The 25,035-nt window shown below is 38.6% G+C and overlaps 1 protein-coding gene across 2 annotated transcripts in view; it reads right to left on the reverse strand.

Moving 5' to 3' along the window:
- TMC1 (transmembrane channel like 1) overlaps positions 1 to 25,035 on the reverse strand; it is a 388,569-nt gene that overhangs the window by 15,404 nt on the left and 348,130 nt on the right. For both annotated transcript variants that reach the window (XM_032634495.1, XM_032634496.1), the window contains 5 exons: positions 22,946 to 23,125; positions 22,659 to 22,820; positions 15,666 to 15,794; positions 5,146 to 5,213; positions 27 to 266 (listed from right to left, as the gene is read on the reverse strand). In XM_032634495.1, coding sequence (XP_032490386.1) covers positions 27 to 266; positions 5,146 to 5,213; positions 15,666 to 15,794; positions 22,659 to 22,820; positions 22,946 to 23,125 — 779 coding nt within the window. The remainder of the gene's footprint in view (positions 1 to 26; positions 267 to 5,145; positions 5,214 to 15,665; positions 15,795 to 22,658; positions 22,821 to 22,945; positions 23,126 to 25,035) is intronic.

The raw sequence follows: 25,035 nt of genomic DNA on the forward strand, positions 1-25,035 counted from the left end.
CCAAAAGAAATTGCAAAGGCAAGAACCTGAAGGGGCCACAGTCGAAAGATGGTGGGAGGGACACAATCATGTACAGGACGGGCATGGTGGACAGGAAGAGGATGAGCAACAGCATTCCCAGATAGAAGGTATTCCCTCTGGAAGATTTGAAGACCCTCGCCTCAGGAACGTTGCAACACATCACAGCCCAGCCCTGGAAGTACATGGATGTGTGGAGCCGAAGGATATTGATGCCTGGGAGGCTGGGAGCGAAGAAGGAGCCCATCCTGGAAAGAAAAACAGAGCTCTGCTCACCATGGAGCTTCACTCCCCAACAGAGTCACACAGTCCGTATTTATTTTATATCATGCTTATTTGCCAAAGGCAGAAAGTGTGTTTGCCACTTTCAATCACATAAACCCTTCATGTTAATAAACTTAACTAATTCTATTTCCATCTCCTGTACACATTTTACCATCTTCCCCATTATTGCAGATATTGTGTACTTACGTCTTTCACAGAAACTCTGCTGGTCGCTAACTATATCCACTTATCATTAGTAAATTTAAACTACAACAGACCAAACAGTATATTATATTTGTTCTACTTCTCTCTTCTACTTGTAAAAAAAAATTTACTTTCCCCTAATATTCATATCATTAATATATCTAAAAATTTAGCTTTAAAAAAAACTTCCCCCCAAAATTTTAAAAATTAAAAAATTAGCTTTTTTTATAATTAACCCTTAAAATCACCCATTATATTCAAATAAACTGCATATGTGCATTAATTATTTTGTCATAGCTAATTAATTTTTACTTAATGAAAGAGAAAATGTTAAAGTAAGTTTTTCTGATGTTATCTTCTATTTGTGGCTGTTATGGTATTTTAGAGCCAATGGGAATTACGTATTTGTGCCTCATAAGATACTATGTTTTGTTGATATTCCATTGCAAGCTTTATGTGTTTATGAAATGAAAATTTGACACATCCATTTAATTTAATTTATGTTTACTTTCTTATTTTAGTTTGTCCAGGAAATCCACTGGTCTGTACATGAGATTTTTAAAAAGTATTTTAAAATGCCACTTTTAAACAGGAACCATTTGGGTGAGGTCACTCTTACTTGATGGCTTCAGTGGTTATTATTTCAACAAAATAAATTTCAATTTTCTTTGATGAGAAAATCCATCAGTACCATAAAGCACCATAATGGCAATTTATTAAACCGAAACTCAAAAGAGGATACATGCACACTTATTTCAGAAGTATAAGCAGAATCCTATCTTTTAAACTGCCCCAAATATAATAAAACCTTCAGCAATTCTAGTTAGGGTTTGCATGTTATATTTCCTGGTCATGTAGAATAATTTTTTAAATCAGTCCAATGTAAATTTGGTATATTATGGAGAGCAGGGGGTTGAGTTAGATGAAGAAGTTAGTTTTGGCTATAATTGAACTTGTGCAATCCAACATTAAACCATTTCATTGAAAAGTGCTAACCTGCTACAGTTTGTGCTGTGTTGTTGATAGGTTTCCATACAACAGATCTGAAAAACATTTAACATACTGAATTGACCATAGATTTTGTAGAAAGTTAAACTATTAAAAAAATGGTATGTACTTTGGGTGATGATGATTTGTCCATGTAGGTTCATCAATGACAACAAATGTACAGCGTGGTGGAAGATGTCAACAGTGGGAAAGGCTGTGCGTGGGTGGGGACAGGGGGTATATGGGAACTCTGTACTTTCCACTCAATTTTGCTGCGAACCTATAACTTCTCTAAGATATAAAGTTCATTAGTTTTTTTTAAATGAGGGTAAACTTTGGAACAATGCTGTGTATCTTGGTTACAGGATAGCAAGAGAGAATCTGGAACCCCAGAAACATGAGCAAGTACGTGAGTGACAGTCCCAGCTGAGGGGTCAGAATTACAAAGCACTAGATTATATTCCCAAATGCCAACGTCTGTAATGTAACATGCTTGCAGGTGATTGTGCTTGCCCCCTTCTAAAAGTCAGGCTTGGCCATGTGATTTGTTTTGGCCAGTAAAGTAGAGATAAAAATGAAGTGTCTCACTACAGGATGGAAACTTTAATAGCACTGTAGGGTTTTTTGTTCTCTTCTCTCTCTGCTCTGACCAGTGATGTTCCAGATGGATCCTATTCTATCACAGTCTATGACTCCACAGTGAGAGTAACTAACATGAGCACAGTCCTTTACCAACTCACATTGGACACATGGAGTAAATAAGAAATAAACTTTTCCTTTTCTAAGCCACTGAGATTTGGGGGTTTGTATTTAATTGCTGCACAACCTAGTCTATCCTAAGATACAGTTTTGCCTAAAGCCACATATATGTGTACCTATACATAGGCATGCGTTGTTTATCTGTATGCACACATATGGACACTCATATATGTAAGTGCATCTACAGATGAATAAATTTCAGAATTTAAAAATAAATATCACATAGGCATTTTGAACAAATGACTCAAGAACATTATCCTAGAAAAAGAGATCCCGGCACAGTGATATCTGAATCTTAAAGCTCATTCTTTCTTTGCCCGTGACTCACTAATCAGCTCAGCTCACTAAGTCCCTTAGCCAGACCTGATCCCGTCATCTGTCAGTTGAAGATCACTGTAATACCTTAGGCTTATAAAATGCTTTTCTTCCAAGAAGATCAAAGCAAATCAAAGCTTCTTTTATTTAGCTCTTCTTATTGTTCCAGTGACACGGTACGTGTCATGTAAATTATTCACATTTGATCAAGTGAGAAAATGAGGTAGCAGAAAGTGACAAGACTGGCAGGGAGATACAGGAGACAGCATTGGAACAACATCTAAACGTATCTTCTTTCTCACTGTGTGTGCTCTGCCTCAGCTACACCCTGCTCTGATAGAGTAGAGATATGATATGCTTTCATCATTTAAAAATATGATTACAAAACCTACGCTATTTTAAAAAGACGTGTATAATATAGTTTTACTGATCATATCAGCCAATTCATAAAAAAATGGATGTTACCTATAATTGTTTGACTTTAATAACATCGGTGTAAATAACCTTCATTACTCAGAAACTCCTAAAGCAGTTACTGAATGTCTCCAGTCACAAACCAATAAAATTGAACACAAAATCTCCATCCTCTTTTGATCATTTCTGTAGCAAATGGCCATACTTAGGCATCAGATCCTTATGCCTCATAAAATAGTGGATTACATGTGTGAGTACAAGGGAGCCTTCTAAACCTAGACTACACACTCCCCACACCACATCCCTACCCTGTCACCAACTTCCTGGCAGTTAGGAAAAGACCATTTGTACAAAGGGTTGACCTGAAGGGGAATAATAGTTATTCAATATTTTGCTTCTAGAACTCTGGGAAGTGTGTGAATATCTTAGTACACTCAAAAAACACAATCACTTTCTAAAGTCCTCTTCAAACTAACCGGAAGCAATATTTGACCAATATCTGGAGGGTGAATACATAGAAAATGATACTGTAATGATACTGCAAAGATTCTGATGATGGGTCTGCCCATGAGAAAACTGGAGAAGATTGTTTAGATATTTAAGAATTTCAATATGAACAACAGTGGGCTAAATAGGTACAAAATTACAAGTGAAACAAATCAGGACACAATTATAAGAGCTTTGCTGACAATGAAAACAAATTTCTAGGCCAATCTGTTGTCTTCACTATGAAAGAACAAGAAATAGACATGCAGCATATGTCTGCACAAATGGCGCCACGCCAGGCCTGAGGGATTTACGACACTCTGCATAAGAGCCAGGGAGTTTTAAAACTGATATAAGGCAGTGGTTTCTCATTACTCCAATAGCACCGTTAGCCATTTTCTGCCATGACAGCAGAATCCCCTACAGGAAATGAAAGATCTGGAAGCTGAGCCCTTTGCTATCTCTGGTGATAGTCACATGTTGAGCCACCTTGACTTTCCTCTTTGCTTGGAGAAGAAAGGATGCATTTCATTCCTTAATGACTCTCTGGACATATAAGCCATAACCTGTAAAATTTAGAAAGCAAGGGAACAGGAATCACGTTTTTAAACATACCTGACAATGGAGAGGAGGATCTTTTCATAGTCTTCTCTTCAGATTGATTGACCTAGTGAGGCACAGAAATCTGACAGGCCCCAAGGCGGGATGATGAGGCCCTTGACTGTGGTCTTTATATTACTGAAGCAAGATCATTTTTACTTTTGCAGAGAGGTTTGCTCTCACAAAGGTTTAACAATTCAGACTAGCTATGGTTGAAGGAGTTGAGTAATAGATGAAGCTTGCACAAAAACTGACCCCAGTAACTAGTACTTGCACCTAGGACAATGGTGTGATTGGCACAATATTAGATCTGTGTCAATGGGATAAAGAAGCTCAGGTAACTGCTTGTGGGTTGGGGTGTTCTTAGTTAAGAGTGACAAATTTTCAAGACACACGGTCCACAGATGAATCTCCTGCTATGATTCCATTTTTAAAGTCAAAAATGGTTTCTACTGTATCAACTCATCTTAACCTGTCAAAGTTTACAGTGAAAATGCTTTCATTTAATAAAAGATATAACAATCCTTTGTACATTAAAAGAAATAATTCCGATGTGCAAGTGGCCCCATGAAACAAATTACTAAATAAAGATCATATTTCTAACTAAACCTTCCTAAAACATGTATTTCATCTCTATAAACTACTGGATTTGGTAAGCTAATAGTTTTTAAAGTAGCTATAAATTCCATTTAAAACATATTCAATAGTGACTGCAAATAAAATAAGTTTCTTGGAAAGACTTTACACTAATTTCTTTCATTCTTAACATGGGGTAATAGGATCATTAATGTTTCACTGTCAGATCCTAGTATCACAGGATATGAAACTATAAAAAGCCTTCAAATAATCTAGAAGCCAGAACCTAAACTCCCAGTATTTGATGAAGGAGTGCTCTGCAAAACAGGCAGATGCCTTTTAGAATTAAGATTTAAAATATGGGGAAATAAAGTAAACTCTTCATAGCCATTCACTTTGCAAAAAGACAAATGTTGAGTTAGATACAGACTGTGGACTTCTCTAACACCAGGCTACAGTGCTTCATGCAAAAATGATCTTGGAGGCTTTCTTCAAGTGATAAACTGTCCACAGTTGGCTTACCAGATCATTCCTTGATTGAAGATCAGAGCGAGGACATTGCCACTGATGTCAAATTCGGTGTATGAAGGCTAGAGGAGACATTCACTGTATTAGCATCTCAAATGGCAAAAACTGAAAGGCAAGTGTTTCATATTTCTATATAGGTATGGCTAGACTTGCAACTACTTTCTTGCAGCAACAACAGCAGAATAATCAATACAATAAATAATTAGCGATAAAATAATAAGGCATCCTTTTTAACACAGTAAGACATTTTAAAATTCTGTCATTCGATGCTGTGGAAGTGTGATGAGACATACGCTCTCATATACTGCTGGTGAAAGTAAAACTTGGAATAAACTTTTAGAAAACAATTTGACAATACATATGAAAAGTTTTAAAAACTTCATCCTCTTTGACCCTGTAAATTTACTTCTAGAAATTTGTTTTAACAAAATAATCCTAAATGCTAACAAATTTTAAGAAGCAGAGATGAAACCATCTAAATGTCCAACACTGGTTAAGTAAATACAGTTTAACTATGCTATGATATATATTGCAGCTAATTACAATCACCGTTGGAAGGATATTTATATAACCAAGAGAAAACTATGCTCTAATGTTAAACAAAAAATATGTAAACTTATACATTATTTTTTCTACTCAATATGAAACTATGCATAAAGAAAAAACTTAAAAGTGATCGGCAAAATTAATAGTTGTTATATGTGGGTGATGGATTATGCTTTTATTTTCTTCTTTAAGTTTTGCGTATTTAAAATACTTTTATTAAAAAATGTGAATTTCTTTTACAATAAAAAATATAGAGGGGCTTCCCTGGTGGCGCAGTGGTTGGGAGTCCGCCTGCCGATGCAGGGGACATGGGTTCGTGCCCCGGTCTGGGAAGATCCCACATGCCGCGGAGCGGCTGGGCCCGTGAGTCATGGGCGCTGAGCCTGCGTGTGCGGAGCCTGTGCTCCGCAACGGGAGAGGCCACAACAGTGAGAGGTCCGCGTACCAAAAAAAAAAAAAAAAAAAAAAAGAGAGAGCAATACAATGAAAGTTTAAGAAGTTGTTCAACTCATTGTCCAGTGTTCACTCCTAGATGATACCATCCTACTCAGGGCAGCAGCACCAGGCTGTTCTTTGTACACAGGGGACACCAGTTGGAACTGAGGTGGGCATCTGTCCTAGGAGGACCCATCCAAAGGCTTCCTGGTGACACATTAGGCATCTTAGAAAGAAAGCTCTGTCAATGGAGTAATGCTAATTAGCAAAGACCATAAAGCTGGCTCCTATTTAATTTGAGATAGAGAATAATCAATCAGGAAATTGACTAACTGGTAACAAAAGAAAAAGCAAACAGCAAAAAATATAAAGTGAGAGGACCACAAAGAGAGAGTAATAGAGTGGCAGGACCTGATGACTGCCCCAGATCCTGACATCTGCAGGTGTGGCTTCAGACCACATGTATCCTCATAATAACTCCCTCCCTAGCACACATATATACGCACAGCACAATGCTCATGTGCACACACACACATACAAAATCAAACAACCTGAGAGCGTCTCAGTTTTTCTTAAACCCAAGCACCCAAAAATATATTTGTAAGAAGATAAAATAGGTCTCTGATTTGGAGTCCCAAAAAATCTTTCACAATTTTTGAACACTCTGCCTCAAGAATTCTTGAATCCAGGCGTCAAATTCATCACTTCCCAAAAGGCAACAGTACTCTCCTAGTTAACTGAAAGGTATGCGCGATGTGCCTTGTAACAAATTCAGGTAGTAGATGTCAAGTCTGACATAACAAGAATGGTTAAATAGCAAGATATAATAATAATAAGATGATACATAATGAAAAAATAAATAACCCTACATAAGGAGGACAAAGATGACAGATGATTTCAACAAAAATTCACTCAAGATACTACTAAAGAATATACAAAGTGTTTCACTTAGTTTGCAGATCATCAAGAAGCTTAATGTTCGTAAGATGCAAAGAGGTTAGGTTGACAGTTTTTGTTCTAAAATCAACATGAAAAAAGTGTGGTTTTCATGGAAAACGAAGAAAATGAATTGCTTCTAATCTGGAGAAACGTTAGCTCTGAGTCTTTCTCTTTCCCCAGAAGCACTTTGCTCTGGATCAACTCCCCTTTTCTCCTGGAGCCCTGTGAGATCACAGAACACATGTGACAAATGCTCAGTCGGTGGTCTGCACCATCTGTGGCCTTGGAACAGCTCTTCTCTGTGTCCGTTTAAGAATCAAACCTTCAACCTTGGCCTCTTTAGAAGAGTGTCAGATTTAGCCCACCAAACTAAGGAAAATGAAAAAAATTCAAACTTTTAGAAGTACATTTCTTTTATTCTCACAAGCATACAAACCTCTTAAAGGCCATTTGAGATGAGATATTTTTATAACCAGGTGACCAGAAAAGCACAAAGGACACACTAGGAACCCTTGGTTTCATACTGTGTGTGCAGCAGGGGCAGCTGGAGGAATAAAATCTTTGATGCATAAATTGATTGACCAGATGCAGAGAAAGGGTACCTCCACACTCCCTACTGTGACAAGTGGTTTTGTGATACAGACACTCGTCTGGGATTCAGACTCGAGTATGAGACTTTGCCCTGCCATTTGCTCGCTGAGTGAGCTGAGCCAGTCACTAATCAAATCAGGCCTCAGTTTCCTCACAGATAAACTAATGAAATGAACTAGATCAGGGGTTGGTGCATTATGACCCATGAGCCAAATCTGGACCACCATCAAGTTTTTTAAATAAAGTTTTTTTTAGAATATAGCTACATTCATTCATTTCTGTATTGTCTATTGCTGTCTGGGATGAAAACAGGAATGTCATAGTTACAACAGAGACCACATAGCCTGATGCAAGGGAAATGACTTGTTTTTCTCTATGATTACACTCTACTCATGATACTTCTGACACAGATGTATAGGTTCTTCCCCCAAACCAAGCATTTTCCCAACTTTCTGTGGATACCATCTCGATGTCCTACAATTTAACTCAATTCTGACACTAACTGTCCAGAGTTGGCACAGATCCCACAGGTTAAGGTCTTGGTGCCACAAGACTGCCCCACACTTTAGATGAAAGCCTCACACTTTAATTGAAAGCTCAGGTTGTCACCTATGCTGACTGATGGGCTGTAAACTGGAGAGTCTCACGACTCCCTCCTTAGCTTTGATCATTTGCTAGAGTAGCTCACAGATCTCAGGAAAACAGTTTGTTTACTAGATTACTGGTTGATTATAAAAGGATACAACTCAGGAACAGCCAGATGGAAGAGGTGCATAGTATGAGGGAAACGGTACAGAGTTTCCTTGCCTTCTCCACGTGCACCCTCTTTCTGGCACCTCAATGTGTTCAGCAACATGGAAGTTCTCGAAACCCCAGGGTTCAGAGATTCTTATGGAGACTTCATCACAGGGACAAAATCAATCATTAACTCAGTCTCCAGACTCTCTCCCCTCCCTGGAGGATGAGGGGATGAGGCTGAAATTTCTGCGTTTCTAATTATGGTCAGGTCTTTCTGCTGACAAGCCCCCAAACTGAAGCTATCCAGGAGCCCACCAAGAGCTGCCTCATTGGAAAAAATAATGCTCCTATCACCCACAATATTCCAAGGAATTTAGGAACTCTGCATCAAGAGCCAGGGTTAAAGACCAAATATAAGAACAAAAGATGTTCCTAGCACCATCACTGCTTTGTAAATTACAAAAATTTTAGGCGCTCCAGCCGGGAATTGGAATGAAGACCAAAATATATATTTCTCACTACACCACAATAACATACTTGCAGAAGTGAAAATACTTATTGTGCAATCTTTTACAGAGAAAGTTTGCCTACTTCTGAACTAGATAATTTCTAAGATCCCTTTCTAATCTAAAATCTGTAATTGGTTGACTCAGTTATTAAAGAATTGCTTCTTGGGACTTCCGTGGTAGTGCTCCCAATGCAGGGGGCCTGGGTTTACCCCTGGTCAGGGAACTAGATCCCACATGCATGCTGTCACTAAGAGTTCACATGCCACAACTAAGGAGCCCTCGAGCTGCAACTAAGCAGCCCACGTTCTGCAACTAAGGAGCTGGTGAGCCACAACTAAGGAGCCCGTGAGTGGTAACTAAGAAGCCTGCCTGCCACAACTAAGACCCAGTGCAACCAAATAAATAAAATTTATATTTAAAAAAATTTTTTTAATTGCTTTTCTCTAAACACCTTAAAAATAGAATTTATACTCCATTCATTAAACTCAGAAACTCCCACTCTAAAAACGAAACAAATGAAAGAAAGCAAACACACACACACACACACACACACACGGTATGAAATTCAAGGCTCATTCTTTTAGAGGTGGATTTTTAAAAATATGAGATCATACTATAGTTTCTTTTTTTTAAAGCTAATACACTAATAATATGAGTGTAAATCAATTTGCAAAGTGTTGCCTCTAAAATATAAAAAGCTTAAAGGTAAATGATGCTTGAGAAAACACAGGTTTTCTCGTAACCCGAGTTAACAAAATGATTCAAATGGAGTAAGTGTAATAAAGTCCCTAGGGGCTGCTCATCCATAATAAGATTTTTAGGGGCCAGCAACAGAGAAGCCAATCTGGATTTGGGTTGGGGTCCGTAATAGTCAAGGAACTAGAAATCTTCTTGCTTTATTTTTAGACCTTTGTTTGTGGTGGGCTAGAGTCAGTTATCTACCCAGAAGGAAAACATATGGTACTCACTGGACGAAAAAGCCTGAGAAAACCCATCTTCTCTCTGCAAGTTTAATTATTTGGGGCAAACCATCAACCTCTGGATATTGTGAAATGCAATTCAGGATCTCAGAGATAATTCTGTCATTGCAATGACCTGCCTGACTTTCGTCACACAAATCTCATTTCCTACAGCTGGAATCACACTGCTTAGAGCTGCAGGCTGGCCTGGCCTGTGGCACTGGGGCAATGGCACTCAAGGGTGGTCCCAGACCAGAAGCAGCATCAACATCTGGGAACTTTTTAGTAAAGTAAATTCTCAGGCCCTGCCCCAGATCTACTGAATCAGAAACCTGTGTTTTCATGTGCCTTCAGAGCATTCTGATATATGCTCAAATTAGCGAACTACTAACCTAGAACAAATCCAACCCTCGTCTACTAGGTTGATTCAGCACCTCAGGGCTTTGCACTATAACCCTAGTTGCCTGCAGATAGACTCTGTCCAGTCCAGCCTATTCTGTCCCTTTGCCCATGTTCTCACACCTTTGTTGGATACCCATGACTTCTTACTGACTCTTTATCATGCCATCTTCCTGGACCGCTAAATAGTATCTCATTCCCAGAAAGGGAATATCAGTTTATTTCCTAATTCTATATCCCAGCCCCTCCTGCTAATTCCATTCTACAGCAAGAAACCTGTCTAAGCATTTGACTTACAAATGCTATGGATTGGCTCATGAATTAGTCATGCTTTGGCAGAGTCCTTGAAATTTCTAGGGGTAAGAATTACAGTGAAAATTCAATATGATGGAAATCTGGTTGACGGCTTTGAAGTCAATCAGATGTGGATTTCAGTTCTACCTCCACCACTGAGCAGTTATATGTCTTTGAGCAAATTATTAAAAATCTCTAAACCTCAGTTTACTGTAAAGTAGAAAAATATTATCTACCTCATAGCGTTGCTGGTATGGTTACACAGAATAATATATGTAAAGCATTTTGTAGATGTTCTAACACATGGCAAGCTCTACATAAAAATATAATACAGTATAATATGATTAGTAATATACTCTGATGGTCTGTGAATCATATGCCTCTTATTTATGGGTAATCTTGCACTCCATCAGATCTCAGGAAAATCTCCCATATTTTCCATTCACATAAATTCAACAAGGAGCACCTTAAAATGTAACTTTAAACGAGGTTTAACCAAGCTGAGGTTTTAATTAGATTGAACATACTCTTACCCTATGCCATGTATTCAGTCCATTTCTTCCTGGATACTATTTACCTACTTCATTGACAAATGGCAAGGATGGTGTCAACATAAATTAAAGTGAGAGTTAAAGGCATTCTGTGTTGAACTATTGCAGAAAACCCAGAGTTTACAAGAGGACTGAGGGTGGTTTTGCTGAATCAGGGTGGTTAAAATCCTTTCTGGGAGCAAACCATTCCACTCCCATGAGTCAGTGAACTCTTTAGAAACACTGAGAACTACCTGCTATGCTCAGAGAAGTCTTAGGAAAGATTAACTTACATTACATGGTCTAACAGTCTGCTCCTAGCCAGTAATTTTCCCACCTCAATTCATCTTCATAGGTTTGTTGTGGTAATACTTTGGCCATGAATTTATAACTGGAAAATATACAGAGTCACTTTTAACCCAATTTACTCAGATATAACCAGTGTATAATTCAGTATATTTAACATAATGGCTTTTCCAGAGGGATATTTCATTGTCCTTATTTATTCACTGGCTATATACTTAGGCAACTCCAATTCAGACTCTTAATTTTTTATATGTAAAATAAAAGCATTATGACTGATTTTGTCAAAACTCCACCTAACCTTAATATTCAGTGAATCTCTGAATCTAATGCTGGAGTCTGCAGAGTTTAGACTTTATAGAGGTTAATTATTGTTATAAAAGTGAATGAACTTTTTCAAAAATATCTTCTCTATAACTGAGCAATTCAACCTAGAGAAATTTCTCATAAGGAAATAAGTTTTACATAAGATTATGATTTATCTATGGAGATATTTATCTACATGGCTATAAATAAATACGATTACAATGTTTAATATAATAATAAAACATTAGGTACAGTTAACTAACAACAAATAAAAAATAACTAGTTATTGTACATTCATATGTAGACTATCACCCAGCCATTTAAAAATTATAGAAGACCAGTTAGTAACATAGAGAAAAGGTCACTGTTAGGTGAAGAAAAGCAAGTAACTAGTCAATAGGATACATGCCAATATATTTTTATAAAAATCCATAGTACTGTATATAAATCTATAGTACTTGTTTATCTACATATAAATAAATACTAATACTCTACAATTCAATTAACTAAGTAATGTCATGAGTGGTGGGATTACCTGTGATTTTTATTTCCATATTAAGCTTATATTACCTTTTCCAGATTTTTAAACAATGAACTTATTTTTAAAGTTCAGAAAAAAAAATTCTTTTTTTTTGTTGGCAGAAATGGACACATTTTTCTCTTTCATTCCTGAAAGGATTCTTAAAAGTATCTTCTCTGCCCATCTCAGGTTCTCTTTTGCTTCAATGACAGGTACTTTCTGGACTCATACTGGCAATTAGTAAGTCCAGAATATCAAAGAAACATTCTCATCGGCCTCTTATCCTCTAAAACATTTCCATTTTAGATTTCTGCATCTCCGCCTGCACCACCCATACTTTCCAGCTGCTGGGCCCTGCCTTCCATCAGTCCGTCCACTGAGAATTCTTTCTTCCATCTCAGTCTTTTGAAATTCTGACCCTCCTTCAAGACTTGGCTCATATGTCTCTTACTCCATCCTGTCTTTGTATTTCTATTGATCTCTCCCACAGTGATTTCTCCAATGTGCAATTACATTTCCTGCTCTGTGCTGACAAGGGGAGCTTGCAGGATTAAAGGGTAGCAAAGAGTGTGAGGAATCGGTGAATGAATGTTCCACCAGAAGAGGGCAGTAATTCCTCAGCTCCAGCCAATTTCTCCAGAGTGGGAATATGGGTCTAATGTTGTCAGGCCTTTCAATATGTCAAGAAAAACAAGAAATCCACATACATAAATTTTTTTTTTGGCTGTGTCGGCTCTTAGTTGCAGCATATGGGATCTTTCATTGCAGCACGTGGTCTCTTCGTTGCTGCACGCGGGCTTCTCTCTAGTTGTGGCATGTGGGTTTTCTCTCTCTAGTTGTGGTGCACAGGCTCCAGAGCGCGTGGGCTCTGTAGTTTGCGGCACACGGGCTCTCTTGTTGAGGCGTGTGAGCTCAGTAGTTGTGACATGCAGGCTTAGTTGCCCCGCGTCATGGGGGATCTTAGTTGCCTGACCAGGGATCGGACCCGCGTTCCCCGCATTGGAAGGCGGATTCTTTACCACTGGACCACCAGGGAAGTCCCAAGAAATCCATATTTTTTAAATGTAAAACTCCAAGCTTTAAAATATTAGCTCATAAAAACAAAAAAGCAAACAAACACTGCAGACGAGAGAAAAAAAAAATCTGTCAGTTGAATCTAGCCTGCAGACCCACGTTTGCAACCTCTCCTTAGGCTTACAGCTTTTACATCTGTGTATCCTCTTGTCAGCAGGCACAGAGGTTTGCTCACAATGGTTTGTACCTAGCAGGCACTCAGCTATGTAAGCTATCCACCTGGTGGGTCAGTGATAATAAGATCCATATCAAAGATCCATCATCCAACCTTAATGATTTAAAACTTGTTTTGCTGCTGAGCTTCTCTCTGATGAGCCTTCCAAAGGTAACATGGAAGCAAATTCACTCTGTCTGACCTAAAACAGAAACTTGTCTTTTTTCCTGTACTTTGTTCTAACCCAAGAGCACTGTCAGCACTCAATAAATAATAAATTACGGTCATATAATTACAGCTTTTATGCATCCAGGTCATGTTATATTGACTTCATATGTGAAGCAAAATTTTCTAGCACTTAAGAAGAAAGCAGTTAGGGATCAAAGGCAAACATAAGCCAAGTGATGGTCTAAGAAAGAAATGGCAATTTTTATGTCTGCTTCAGAAGAGCTGAATCAGGCAAGGAAAATAGAAATGAAACCAAGCCAGCTGAATACCTCATAGCAGGGAATGGGAAAGCAACGCAAGGGCATTCTGGATCTATAGCATTACCTCACCGTCGTCCACCAAACAGTATGACCTAACTGCTTCTGGCTCCTCCAAGAAACACTTTCAGTGAGGGAGACAGATGACCTAATAAAAGGTACAATCTCAAAGTCAGGTAGCCAGGTAGAGAATCTAGCCTGGAGTCCTGTAAACAGTTCTGAACGTAGGACTTGTCCAGAAACTAGAGGGCATGAGACAGGAGGAAGACCAGCAGGGAAGGATATCCCTTCACTGGTGAGAAGAGAAACATCATTAGCTCAAGAATACTAGGGCAGAATTGATTCCAGGGCACATCCCTGGAAGCAGGCAAAGTTCTGTCAGTAGACGGCGTTGCCTTGATGGCGCTAGGATGTGGAGGTTCAACACTGAGTCAGCCAGTCCAGCCAGACAACATAATACCTGCCATGTGACAAGCACAGCTCTAAGCATGAGGTCAAGGCCTCTGTTTTCAGAAAGCTTTCATTACAACAGAGGGAGACAGATAATAAGCACGTTCAAAAAAGGAGATGTCAAACAGTTATACATCGTATAAAGAAAAGAAAACTGTGCTGAAATAGAGAGTGCCTGATGGGCCACCTTGGATTGGAAGGTCAGAGGAAAGCTCAAAGGAGGTGACATATTAGGGGTGAGTCCTTAATGACAAGAATCAGCCCTGGCAAATTCTAGGAACCTGCACCCCTAGAGGGAAGAACAATTTGGGCAGATGCAAGGAGCATCTTGTATTTGAGCATAAGAAAGACTCCCAGTGTTTGTGGACTTTACAAAGCAAGAGCGAAAGTGGTAGGAGATGAGCTCAGAGAGAAAAAAAGAAGCAGATCACACAGGGTATCGATGGCCTTGAACAGGGATTTGGAATTCATTCTAAATACTTAGAAGCCACTGGAAATACTTGAGCAAATGAGTATCAATACTAGCAACTCCTCAGGTCCTATTTCCCAAGATGACAGTTTAATTTGCAAAAGGCGGACAGAGAGATGTGTGCTTTGCTGCCGCCCTCAAACTTTGTTGGGGGACCTGGGGTTGAGCATAGTGGGGGGCTGGTGATGGAATCAACACCAGTGGGGCTCAGAGAAACCTGTGCTGTTGTGGGGAAGGAAATCAACTTGCCGGAATTCTACTCCACCAGTTGCCAGAGCCCTGTCAGTACCCTGAGCCTTTCAGAGCCCCCAGCTTGTGTCTCTGCTGAGCTCTCATTAGACTGTGAGCTTTATGAAGCAAGCAGCGTGTTCATTGACTCCTTTCTCCCTCCAGCGTACTGCACAGTGATGCACTTGATAAGTGTCCAGCAGTTGCTTAGTAGAATTCAAAGCAAACAGAAAATGTGCAGTTGATACTACTCACCTTGCCCTGCTTCTAGAAATGCCAGCAAGCTTCATGGGGAGGGAGCTGATTATGGGTCCAAGATTTACTGAGTTCACCATTTTAACAGATAGGTTGAAGTCCGCTGCTTTAGCCATCTGTAATTTTACTAGAATCTATTTTTGCTAGACTATTGTAAGCCATGAGACTCAAGTCTGACCCCCTTCTGAATTAAAACTATACTCATTGGTCTTCATTTATTGACATCTAAAAGACAATCCCACCTCCTAAATTCTTCTTCTTGCATGGTATACGTAAATGACTAAGCACAAAGGAATAATCTGATAAGAGAAAAATGAATATCACACTTACATATCCATATTCCAAATCCCAGCACCAGCAGTAATTGCAAAACCTCACAAAACATGCTCGGAGAAAATCCCCAATGAGAATTGTGACGTAGGTGGTCAGAACATCAGAAACGGTCAGCCGCACAAATTCCTGTTGAGATATTATCTGTATTAAAAGGAGCATTTCTCCCTTCAAATGGTCCTAATGTTAACATCGAATTTGTCATGCTTTCTAAATAGTATTAACTTGAAAACTGCAACTAATGGTAAAGAAACTAGTTAGTCATATCTAGCAAGTAAAAAATGTTTCACCCCTATATTATTAGTCTAAAAATAACTATTTCCTGCTCCAAAACCACTGTATCAGAAGTCTTCCTACTGAGAAACTTTTATAAGCATGACATGAGAACACAAAACAGGAAAATAATGACAACACAGAAGTTTAAAACTTGAATCTGGCAAACAGCAGATAATAAAATAAATTTTTTATTTATAAAATTAAAAGACAAGCTTGGAAAAAGTACTTGTGGCATATATGATGGAGAACTAGCTTTTCTAACACATTAAAAACTTTTACAAATCAGTACAACAATCGATAGGCAATTCAATAAGGAAAAAAATGGCAAATGGCACAAATAAGAAGAAAATATACAGTTAATTAAAATATTCAAAAATACCTAAATCCTACATTATAAAAATACAATTAAAACAATAAATTGTTGCTCCACACAGTGATAAATATTTTAAAATCCATGCTTTTCCATATTGGTGAGAGTGTGGTGAAATAGGCACTGTCGTAAACTGACAGTTAGAAGGGAAAGTTAGACTGGTGCAACATTTGTGTGTGGGGGGACGTTTGTGAAGATCCATCACCTTTTAAAGTGTGTGGATTTTATTAGGAAAATCCACTTCTAGAAATGTATCCTATGGCGGTATTAGCACAAATGTCCAAATCTATACATATAATTATGAAAGCATTGTTTCTCCCAGATCAAAATTGGAAGCAATTCAAATATACTCAAGAGGAAATTAATTAAATAAAAACGGGTGTCCACACAACAGAACATTGTGAGCTCTTAAACAAAGTGCTATTGTGATTATGGCTGCACAACAATGTGAACATATTCCAAAACCCACTGAATTGTGTACTTTAAATGGGTGAAACGTATGGTATGTGAACTATATCTCAATAAACTTGTTTAAAAAGCGCTCAAATGCTATGTTCTGATAAGAAATGGGTTGTTAAAAATTTACAAAATAGGATATGTAGCATGAACCCACTTATTAACAAAAAATCCTACGCATATATACATACATGTATATATTATATGCATAACATGTATATGTATAGAAAAGGTCTGGAAAATTAGAAACTTTTTACCTCAGTGGTGTGGACTTGAAGTTACATGCAAAATGTGTATGCTGTGGGTTAGAGGGGAAGTTCACTATTTCCTCATGGAACTTATAACAATAGGCAATAAATATAAGAGTAGACATATAATTATAAATTTTCATTATGATCGTTTTCTTCTGCTCCTTCCTTTCTGCTCCTTCCCAATAATTCGTGCCCTAAGACTGAAGACATGGAATATCTAATAAGACATATGTTTCCAGAAATACAGTGTTCTTCTATAATAAAAGAAGTCTTCTGGTTTTTATTTCCAGCTACCTATATAATCTCACCTCTAAAATAACTAGTGAGAAAGAATCACATCACAGGGCAAGGCCCATTTGACTAGCAGTTATCTGGTTAATTTCCAGTCCCATACTTCAGAGCAGTGCTTCCTAAACTCCAAGTAGTCGTGTACCACCTTCACGATTCTTGCCATGTCCAAGTACTATCTGAAATATTATTTACCTAATATTTCTTTTAACTTTAATATACTTTATTTTTAAAAAATAACTCCTACTATTGTAAATAGAAGGTGTATACCATCTGCCATAAACAGTAGTTAACTATAATATAAATATATTAAAAGCTAAAAAAATTATACTGAAAACTTTAAACTGTAAATGTAAAAGAATTATCTTGGCACTAGTTCCCATCAAAAGTAGTGCCTGGGGTTTCCCTGGTGGCACAGTGGTTGAGAGTCCGCCTGCCGATACAGGGGACACGGGTTCGTGCCCCGGTCCAGGAAGATCGCACATGCCGCGGAGCGGCTGGGCCCGTGAGCCATGGCCGCTGAGCCTGCGCGTCCGGAGCCTGTGCTCCGCAATGGAAGAGGCCACAACAGTGAGAGTCCCGCGTAGCACAAAAAAAAAAAAAAAAAAGTACTGCCTGTGAGCCAGTAGTGTATTTTGGGAAATGCTATCAAAGAACAGGGGTGGAGATGGAAAAGAATGAAACAGGAAAGGAGAGAAAACCTTTACCCAAGAGAGTGTTAAAAGCTGTCACTACTGGGGCAACTGGGTCTTGATTCTTCTGGGGACCCGCTGAGTAGCCATATAGAATAAGTCTCAGAACTGTCCACCCAAGAGACAGAAAAGGGAAGTATTGATCCACCAGCTCCCATTCCCATCAGTCAGGGATGGCCCCATGTGGTATTAACGTCCCATTTGGTGACAGCAGAGAAGCAGGGTAAAGGTGAGAATCTGTATACAACTCAGTTGAGATACTGTCTTGTAACAGCTGCATGCAGTCGTTTGCTGCAGCAACAGCTGGAGTAAAAAGGTGAGTGTGAGGTTTCTGCATAATCCATGTGTCTGTATAATCCGATTCCTGTCTAGCTCTCCATATTTTTCTTTGTCTTCTCTACTCCAGTCCCACTGGCTTTCTTTCATACCCTCAAACTCCATACTTCTTTAGGCCATAGGGTCTTTACATGTGGTCTTCATGCTACTCAACCTTACTTCACCTCTTGACTCAGTTTACACCAACTAATATGCATCACTACAGCATCACTAACTTAGGGAAGTCCCTCACCTGGATGACTAGGGGCAAGCTTTTCTGAATGCATGCATTGCATTCTTGTAGTGCTTTGTTGCCATTGTAAATTTGCAAATGTTGTATAATTATTTAATTAATGGCTTTGTTCCCAAGAGATTCCAATTGTCACGAGATTGTAATTGTCACAACGGCAGAGACCGGGTCCACTTTTGTTCCCCATTGCACCTCCAGTATCTAGCACAATACCTGACACTTAGCCTGCACTCAATAAATATGGAGTGAGCGATTGAGTGATAGTAAATTCCTGTGGTTATCTCTGAATATAACTTTTCTCTTCCCTACTCTTATTCGCCTTTTCATTCCCCAGGCAATTTGAGTTCAGATTCTAATAACTAGCATCAATTAGAAGTAGGCTGTGAGGGATATTTTTAGGTTTCCACCACCAGGTTGGGAAGACTTCCTCAGAAAGAAAATATTTCAGAGTGGTTTTGAAGTCCTCCACAACCTCCTAAGCATCCTCATCCCAATGGTTGAAATACAATATTTTTCCTAAGCAATGTCCTAACTTTCACATAAAATAGCAGAAGAGGATTCAAACATTATATTAAAATGTAAAAATATTTATTAATATACCATAGAAGGGATACACTGCTTTATAAGAAAGGAAATTCCAAAAATGGTTGTCCAGCCCACCAAGGAATCATCATCCAATTCCAGTTCCTAGTGTGTTAGGATGGGAGCATGGCCTCCACACAGGCCTTCTGCAGAGCACTGCACTCCACACCTCACACTTTACTCTCCTGACATGTATTTGGTCAGTAAACCTAAGAGGCTCATTAGCAAGTGAAGGGAAAATAATAGAGACGGGGCATCACAAAGGGCCACAGATATTCCATGGCAGGAGTCTGGGAGTATGTGTTGATGCTAATTATGTTTCTAGAGGACGGTTCAGCACTATGGAGAAGGACACAAACTCTAATCAGACTTTGTAGGTAAAATTTGGGCTCCTGTCATTGACTTTCTTTAAGGTCTCGAGCAAATTATTTTACCTCTCTAAGTCATAGTCTCCTCATCTATAAAATGGGGATAATGATATAACTTAGAGGGTAATTTAAACATTCAAGGAGGTAATGCTTGGCACACAAGAAGCATTCGATAAATGTGAGCTATTATTGTCATTATCTTCAGCTGTTGTCTGCTTTCTCTCCTTTGCCAAAATGCAGACCTAAGTATATAGCTTCAAAGAGCGGTCTCCCAAGAATGGCTCTGCTGCCTACCTATCAAATGTCACTGGAGATGAGACTAAGTGACTACATCTTGAGATTCCCTGGAGACATAAAGGAGCCACCAAATTCCTATATTCAAATTCAAAAAGAGATTAAGTCCCACAGTATCCTTGAGGAAAAACAGAGCAGAGGGCACCCATGGAGAAGAAGAGAAAATATCTGGAATGTTCTCATAGAAAAATGAACAAGTCTTTGGGGTTATATCTCCAACATTCCGTGCAAAGCAGCTGCCTTTTACTATTTCTTCTGGAATCACTTTGTTTTAAAAGTGGGTAAAATAAATGTTTCAGAACCACAGCCCTTCCCTCCTGCCGCTCCTGCAGACTTTCCCACAAGTGCTTAATATTCATTTAGAGAAAGGAAGGCGAAAAAGAAAAGGGAAACCCAACTACAAATGGCAGTAAGAAAAGATGATGAAGCAAGGAAAACCACTAGATAGAGACAGGATTTAAAAAAAAAAAAAAAAAAAAGGACAAGACAAGCTGCACGGTACAAGGGCTCCCAAGAAGAAGAATTAAATAATTTTTTCTTTATTTTAATTCAGTGTGTGTGGGAGCATCCCAGAAGCTTCTGCATAATCAGAAAATAAGTATTCTAGATTGCATGACGTTCATGTCTAATTAATTGCTGCCTCTGCCTCAGAAGTGAGCAGCTTCCACCTTATTCTTTACAGTTAGTTCTATTAATCTTATTTAACAGGTGTTTGACTGGTAAAGGGTAGTTTGCTTAGCCCTCATGCCAGTCTGCATTCTGGGATGTACATAAGAGAATATCTCAAACTCTTTGAGTTTGTGAAAACTGCACTTTATATTTTTTCACTTCTCTCAACTCTTGCTGAAGATTTAGGGAGCCGCCTAGATGTGATAAAACAGACTTGTGTTAAGTGCCGTGACCAGATTTTGCTTCAAGGAGTTTTAAAACATGGAAACCCATATACTCCTGTGTATTCACTTCCTATTGCTGCTGTAAGAAATTACCACAAAATTAGTGGCTTAAAACAACATAAACATAAACTGTTCTGGAGTTCAGAAGCCTAAAATCAAGGTGCAGGCCTCAGGGCGAAATCTGTGTCCTTGCCTTTTCCAGCTTCCAGAGGCCACCTGCATTCCCTGGCTTGTGGACCCCTTCCCCCACCTTTAAAGCGCATCTCTCCAACCTCTGGTTCCACTGTCACAGCCAGTTTTTCTGACTGACTCTTGTCTCCCATTTATAAGCATGTGTGATTTTGTTAGGCTCACCGCATAATCCAAGATATTTTCCTATCCCCAGATCTTTAACTTAATCACATTGGTAAAGTCCATTTTACTATGTAAGGTAACATATTCACAGTCTCCAGGGATTAGAACATGGACGTTTTTGAGGGGTTATTATTCTGTCTACCGCATCATGTATCACAAGCATCTCTCTACCAACTGCAGGCAGGTTTCATTTCATTTATTATTGCATACATAGTATGTTCCTATAAATGTGTATGAAATGTGCATGTCTGAAAATCAAGTATTTAATAACATGTAACTGGAAAGGGAAGGGTTTATCTCGTCCTTAAAAGCCTAAAAAATAAAATAGAATCCTTACTTATATCATACATTTTGGACTTCGTCTTCAGTGACGTCTGTCTAGCATTATATACATTTTCCTTACTTTTTCCCACAATTGAAATCATAGATGAGTGGCTTAAGTCAGATGAGTATCTGAAGCTGAGGACATCTAACGATATCTGTATTTGTTTAAATTAGCTTCATAAGACTAATGCTAACTTTCAATTTTCCATTTATCTTACAAAAAAATAAGTACACAGTAAAAAATTATTTCAAATAATTTCCCAAAGACCACATTACTGCTGAAACTGCACTGCTGACAGAAGCACTATGACATATTTTAAAATTTCTGTCCATCAAGGAGGAACCAAAGTCCAAAATCAGTTTATGAAGTGCACATGAGGAATGTCAATTCTAATGAGATAAAATTAAAGGCTTTTCAAAATATAAATTGGATTTGTATAGAAATAAGAGACCTGAAGTAGGTTTTTTGTTTTTGTTTGGTTTGGTTTCCCTTTATTGAACAGAAAGCCATATGAAACATTATTTCTTTTATCTGCTAAAATACCACTAGTCTTGGACTGGGGTCATTTATACAGTCATCTGAAAACAACAAACCTAAAATAGTATTTCCTTTCATGCTTAAGGGGCAATTATTTGACAAAAATTAACATTATTGAAATGAGTATTAGTGTATGCTCCCAAAAGAATCTTTTCTTTTTTTTATGGAAAAAAGGTAACACTGGGGCTTCCCTGGTGGTGCAGTGGTTGAGAGTCTGCCTGCCGATGCAGGGGACAAGTGTTCGTGCCCCGGTCTGGGAGGATCCCACATGCGGCAGAGTGGCTGGGCCCGTGAGCCATGGCCGCTGAGCCTGCGTGTCTGGAGGCTGTGCTCCGCAATGGGAGAGGCCACAACAGTGAGAGGCCCGCGTACCGCAAAAAAAAAAAAAAAGGTAACACTAACTAGAGTTCCACTTAAATATTTACTTGGGTTGTATCTAAATCTGGGTGTTTTATTATAACACAGATAGATAGTAAACATTTCCTCAGACCATTTTAAAATATCCTTCCTTTACATGCAACTGTAAAAGGGGTGTAAAGGTACTACTTACCTGAATGGATGCATGTGAGGACTATAAGAGATAATATATATGAAATTCACAGCCAGCATATGGTGAACAGTCAATAAGTCTCAGCTATTTTCATTAATAAGCAATAAAAAACAGGCCACGCTTACGGAAGAAATAGTGACCCTGCTCTTTTTTAATCCGTTAACTGTTATGCACTTCTGTTTGTGACATTACCTGCCCCACCATTGTTTCCCAGCAGGGTCCTCGAGGTACATCTGCAGGGTGCACAAAAAAGGGTGGCCCAGTGGTATTTCCAGTGAGTGATGCATTGTAGGCCTTGATCATGTTGGCTTCCCATAGGGTAATATTGGCCTTTACTAGCTTCTCCTCTTCAATCTAGAAAGCAGAGGAATGGAAACAAAAATAAAGACAACAGAGATTTCTAAGGCATTTCTGGCAATCTTGAGATTGGGAATCTAACAACATGCTGATGGCAAGGACAATCCAGACACAAGATTTACCTTGTTGTAAATCTCATCCATCAAGGCAAGAATAAATACATACAAGTTGCCTAAAAGAAGAGCAAAAATGCGTCCCAGGAGCCATTTCAGAGCGATGAGGGGATGGTAGTCTTCCAATTCAGCAAATAAGTCAAACAATGTTGGACAGAACATCCCCAGGAGGGACATGACCATGTTCATCTACAAGAAGACACAAGGGGTGAACCAAGTTAACGGTGTTTAAAAATTATTGCTTTCCTCCAAATTTGCAAGATTCCAGCTAGATTTCTTTGATATTTTATAAGACTAAAATTATTTCATGCATTTTTAAAATTTGATCTTATTAAAACAACAGAGACAATATTCAACTCGTATATTCAAGATGTACATGTGTGTGAGCTTGTGGACGTGCCAGTAATAATAGTGTTTCCTAGTATAATGAGGGATGCGATTTACATTACTTTCTATGCAGAGAATATTTACTGTTATACGTGGTAACTGATTCTGCACTTCACAACAAGATTTCCAAAGGAAATGGAAAATGATCTGCTTGAGGAATGAGGTCCAAATTGGAAATACTAATTTGGCAATCATCAGCACATGGGCTAGTTTAATCAGTTAGAATGGATGAATTCCTTGAGATGGGCCCAGGACTAAATACTGAGTTTGCGGGAATGCAAACTATAAGGGGCAAAAAAAAAAAAAAAAAAAAAAAGGTTCCAGGTGACTCTGGCAATGTCTTTACCTGAATACCTGGCTCAAACTGTCACTGTTTAACATTTCCCATTTCCCCCTGGTAGACTCCATGTTTTGAATGATTAGAACTACCAAACTATATTGAGAAAATAATTGTCAATATGTTTTTCCCTTTTGACTAAGAAGATTGTATAAGTATGACCAGCAGGAGCTAAAAGTCAGCATGACATAATATAAAATCAGCATGATACAATTTCAGCCTAAAGTAAAAACTTGGCAGAGCTATGCAATCTTATATAAGGTAAATTTAAATTCTGTTTCATCAAATTTGTAAAGTTTTTCATGAATCCCCATTATTACCTTTGTTGGCCCCTAGGAATCAGGGGTCCCCTAAGATGGATATTAAACATGTACTTACAAAGAGTGACCCTTTTGATGATAATCAATTATCCCTCCTTTTCTGTGGTTTATTAATACAAAAATATGATCAGTACAAACCACGGACCAAAGTGGCATGATAATGTTGCCTATAAATGCTATCATAACTGCAAGGATAATTTGGAAAGCAAACTTAGTAATGCTTTGAGGTTCCCCTTTGTTTTAAATAACTAAAATAACTCCACCTAATGACTCTGTTTTACAGGCTTCCAAGAAATGTCTATGCCGTCATAGGCTCTTAAATATATGGTCTCCCATCTTCAGTGTTACTGCTTCTGAAATACCTAGAATGTTTTTGTTTGGAGCCTTTTGTTGTAAGTAGGTTATACCATTTTCTGTGCAAGATTCTTCTAGGAAATTCTATGCTTATGAAGACTTTCATAATCTGTTTGGTCTACAAGACTCTGCAGAAGTTTCAGTGTGGGAAATCTACACTTCCCACCGCCTAAATCTCCACACACTGAAAATGCCCAAGTTCAAAATGATGCCACATTGTATTCTAGAACATTTTATGAAAGGGAACAGACCCAAGAAACAACACATGACCAGTGATTTCCTGATTCTAAATATCTACCTCTGACCTCTTTTCTTGGACCTGCTAAATGGGCAGATACCCTGAAGACAAATCGCAATCATAATACTTAATTCCTTTCAGAGAGCTGGGCTTCCTCATTTGAATAGCATTTGGAGGGGGAGATAATAGGGTAAGGAGAGGAGGTGAAGCAGTTAGGCTGCTAGTGAAAAACAGAGAGAGGCCCAGTCCTGCCCAAAGTGGGGGAGGCAATCTGAATGTTTCCAGTGAAATAAACATAAGAACCCAGGGCTTTATCATGGCTGCTTCAAAGAATTCAGGGGACAATTGGATCTTTCAGAGATAGATGCAGGACCTGCAGAGAAAGCAACATAGCGTCATGGAGAGTGCCGAGCTTGAAATCAAGATTCCTAAATTTTAACTCTCATTGTTCTCCATGGTACTG

Source organism: Phocoena sinus, chromosome 6 (assembly GCF_008692025.1).
Source record: "Phocoena sinus isolate mPhoSin1 chromosome 6, mPhoSin1.pri, whole genome shotgun sequence".
Taxonomy (NCBI): domain Eukaryota; kingdom Metazoa; phylum Chordata; class Mammalia; order Artiodactyla; family Phocoenidae; genus Phocoena; species Phocoena sinus.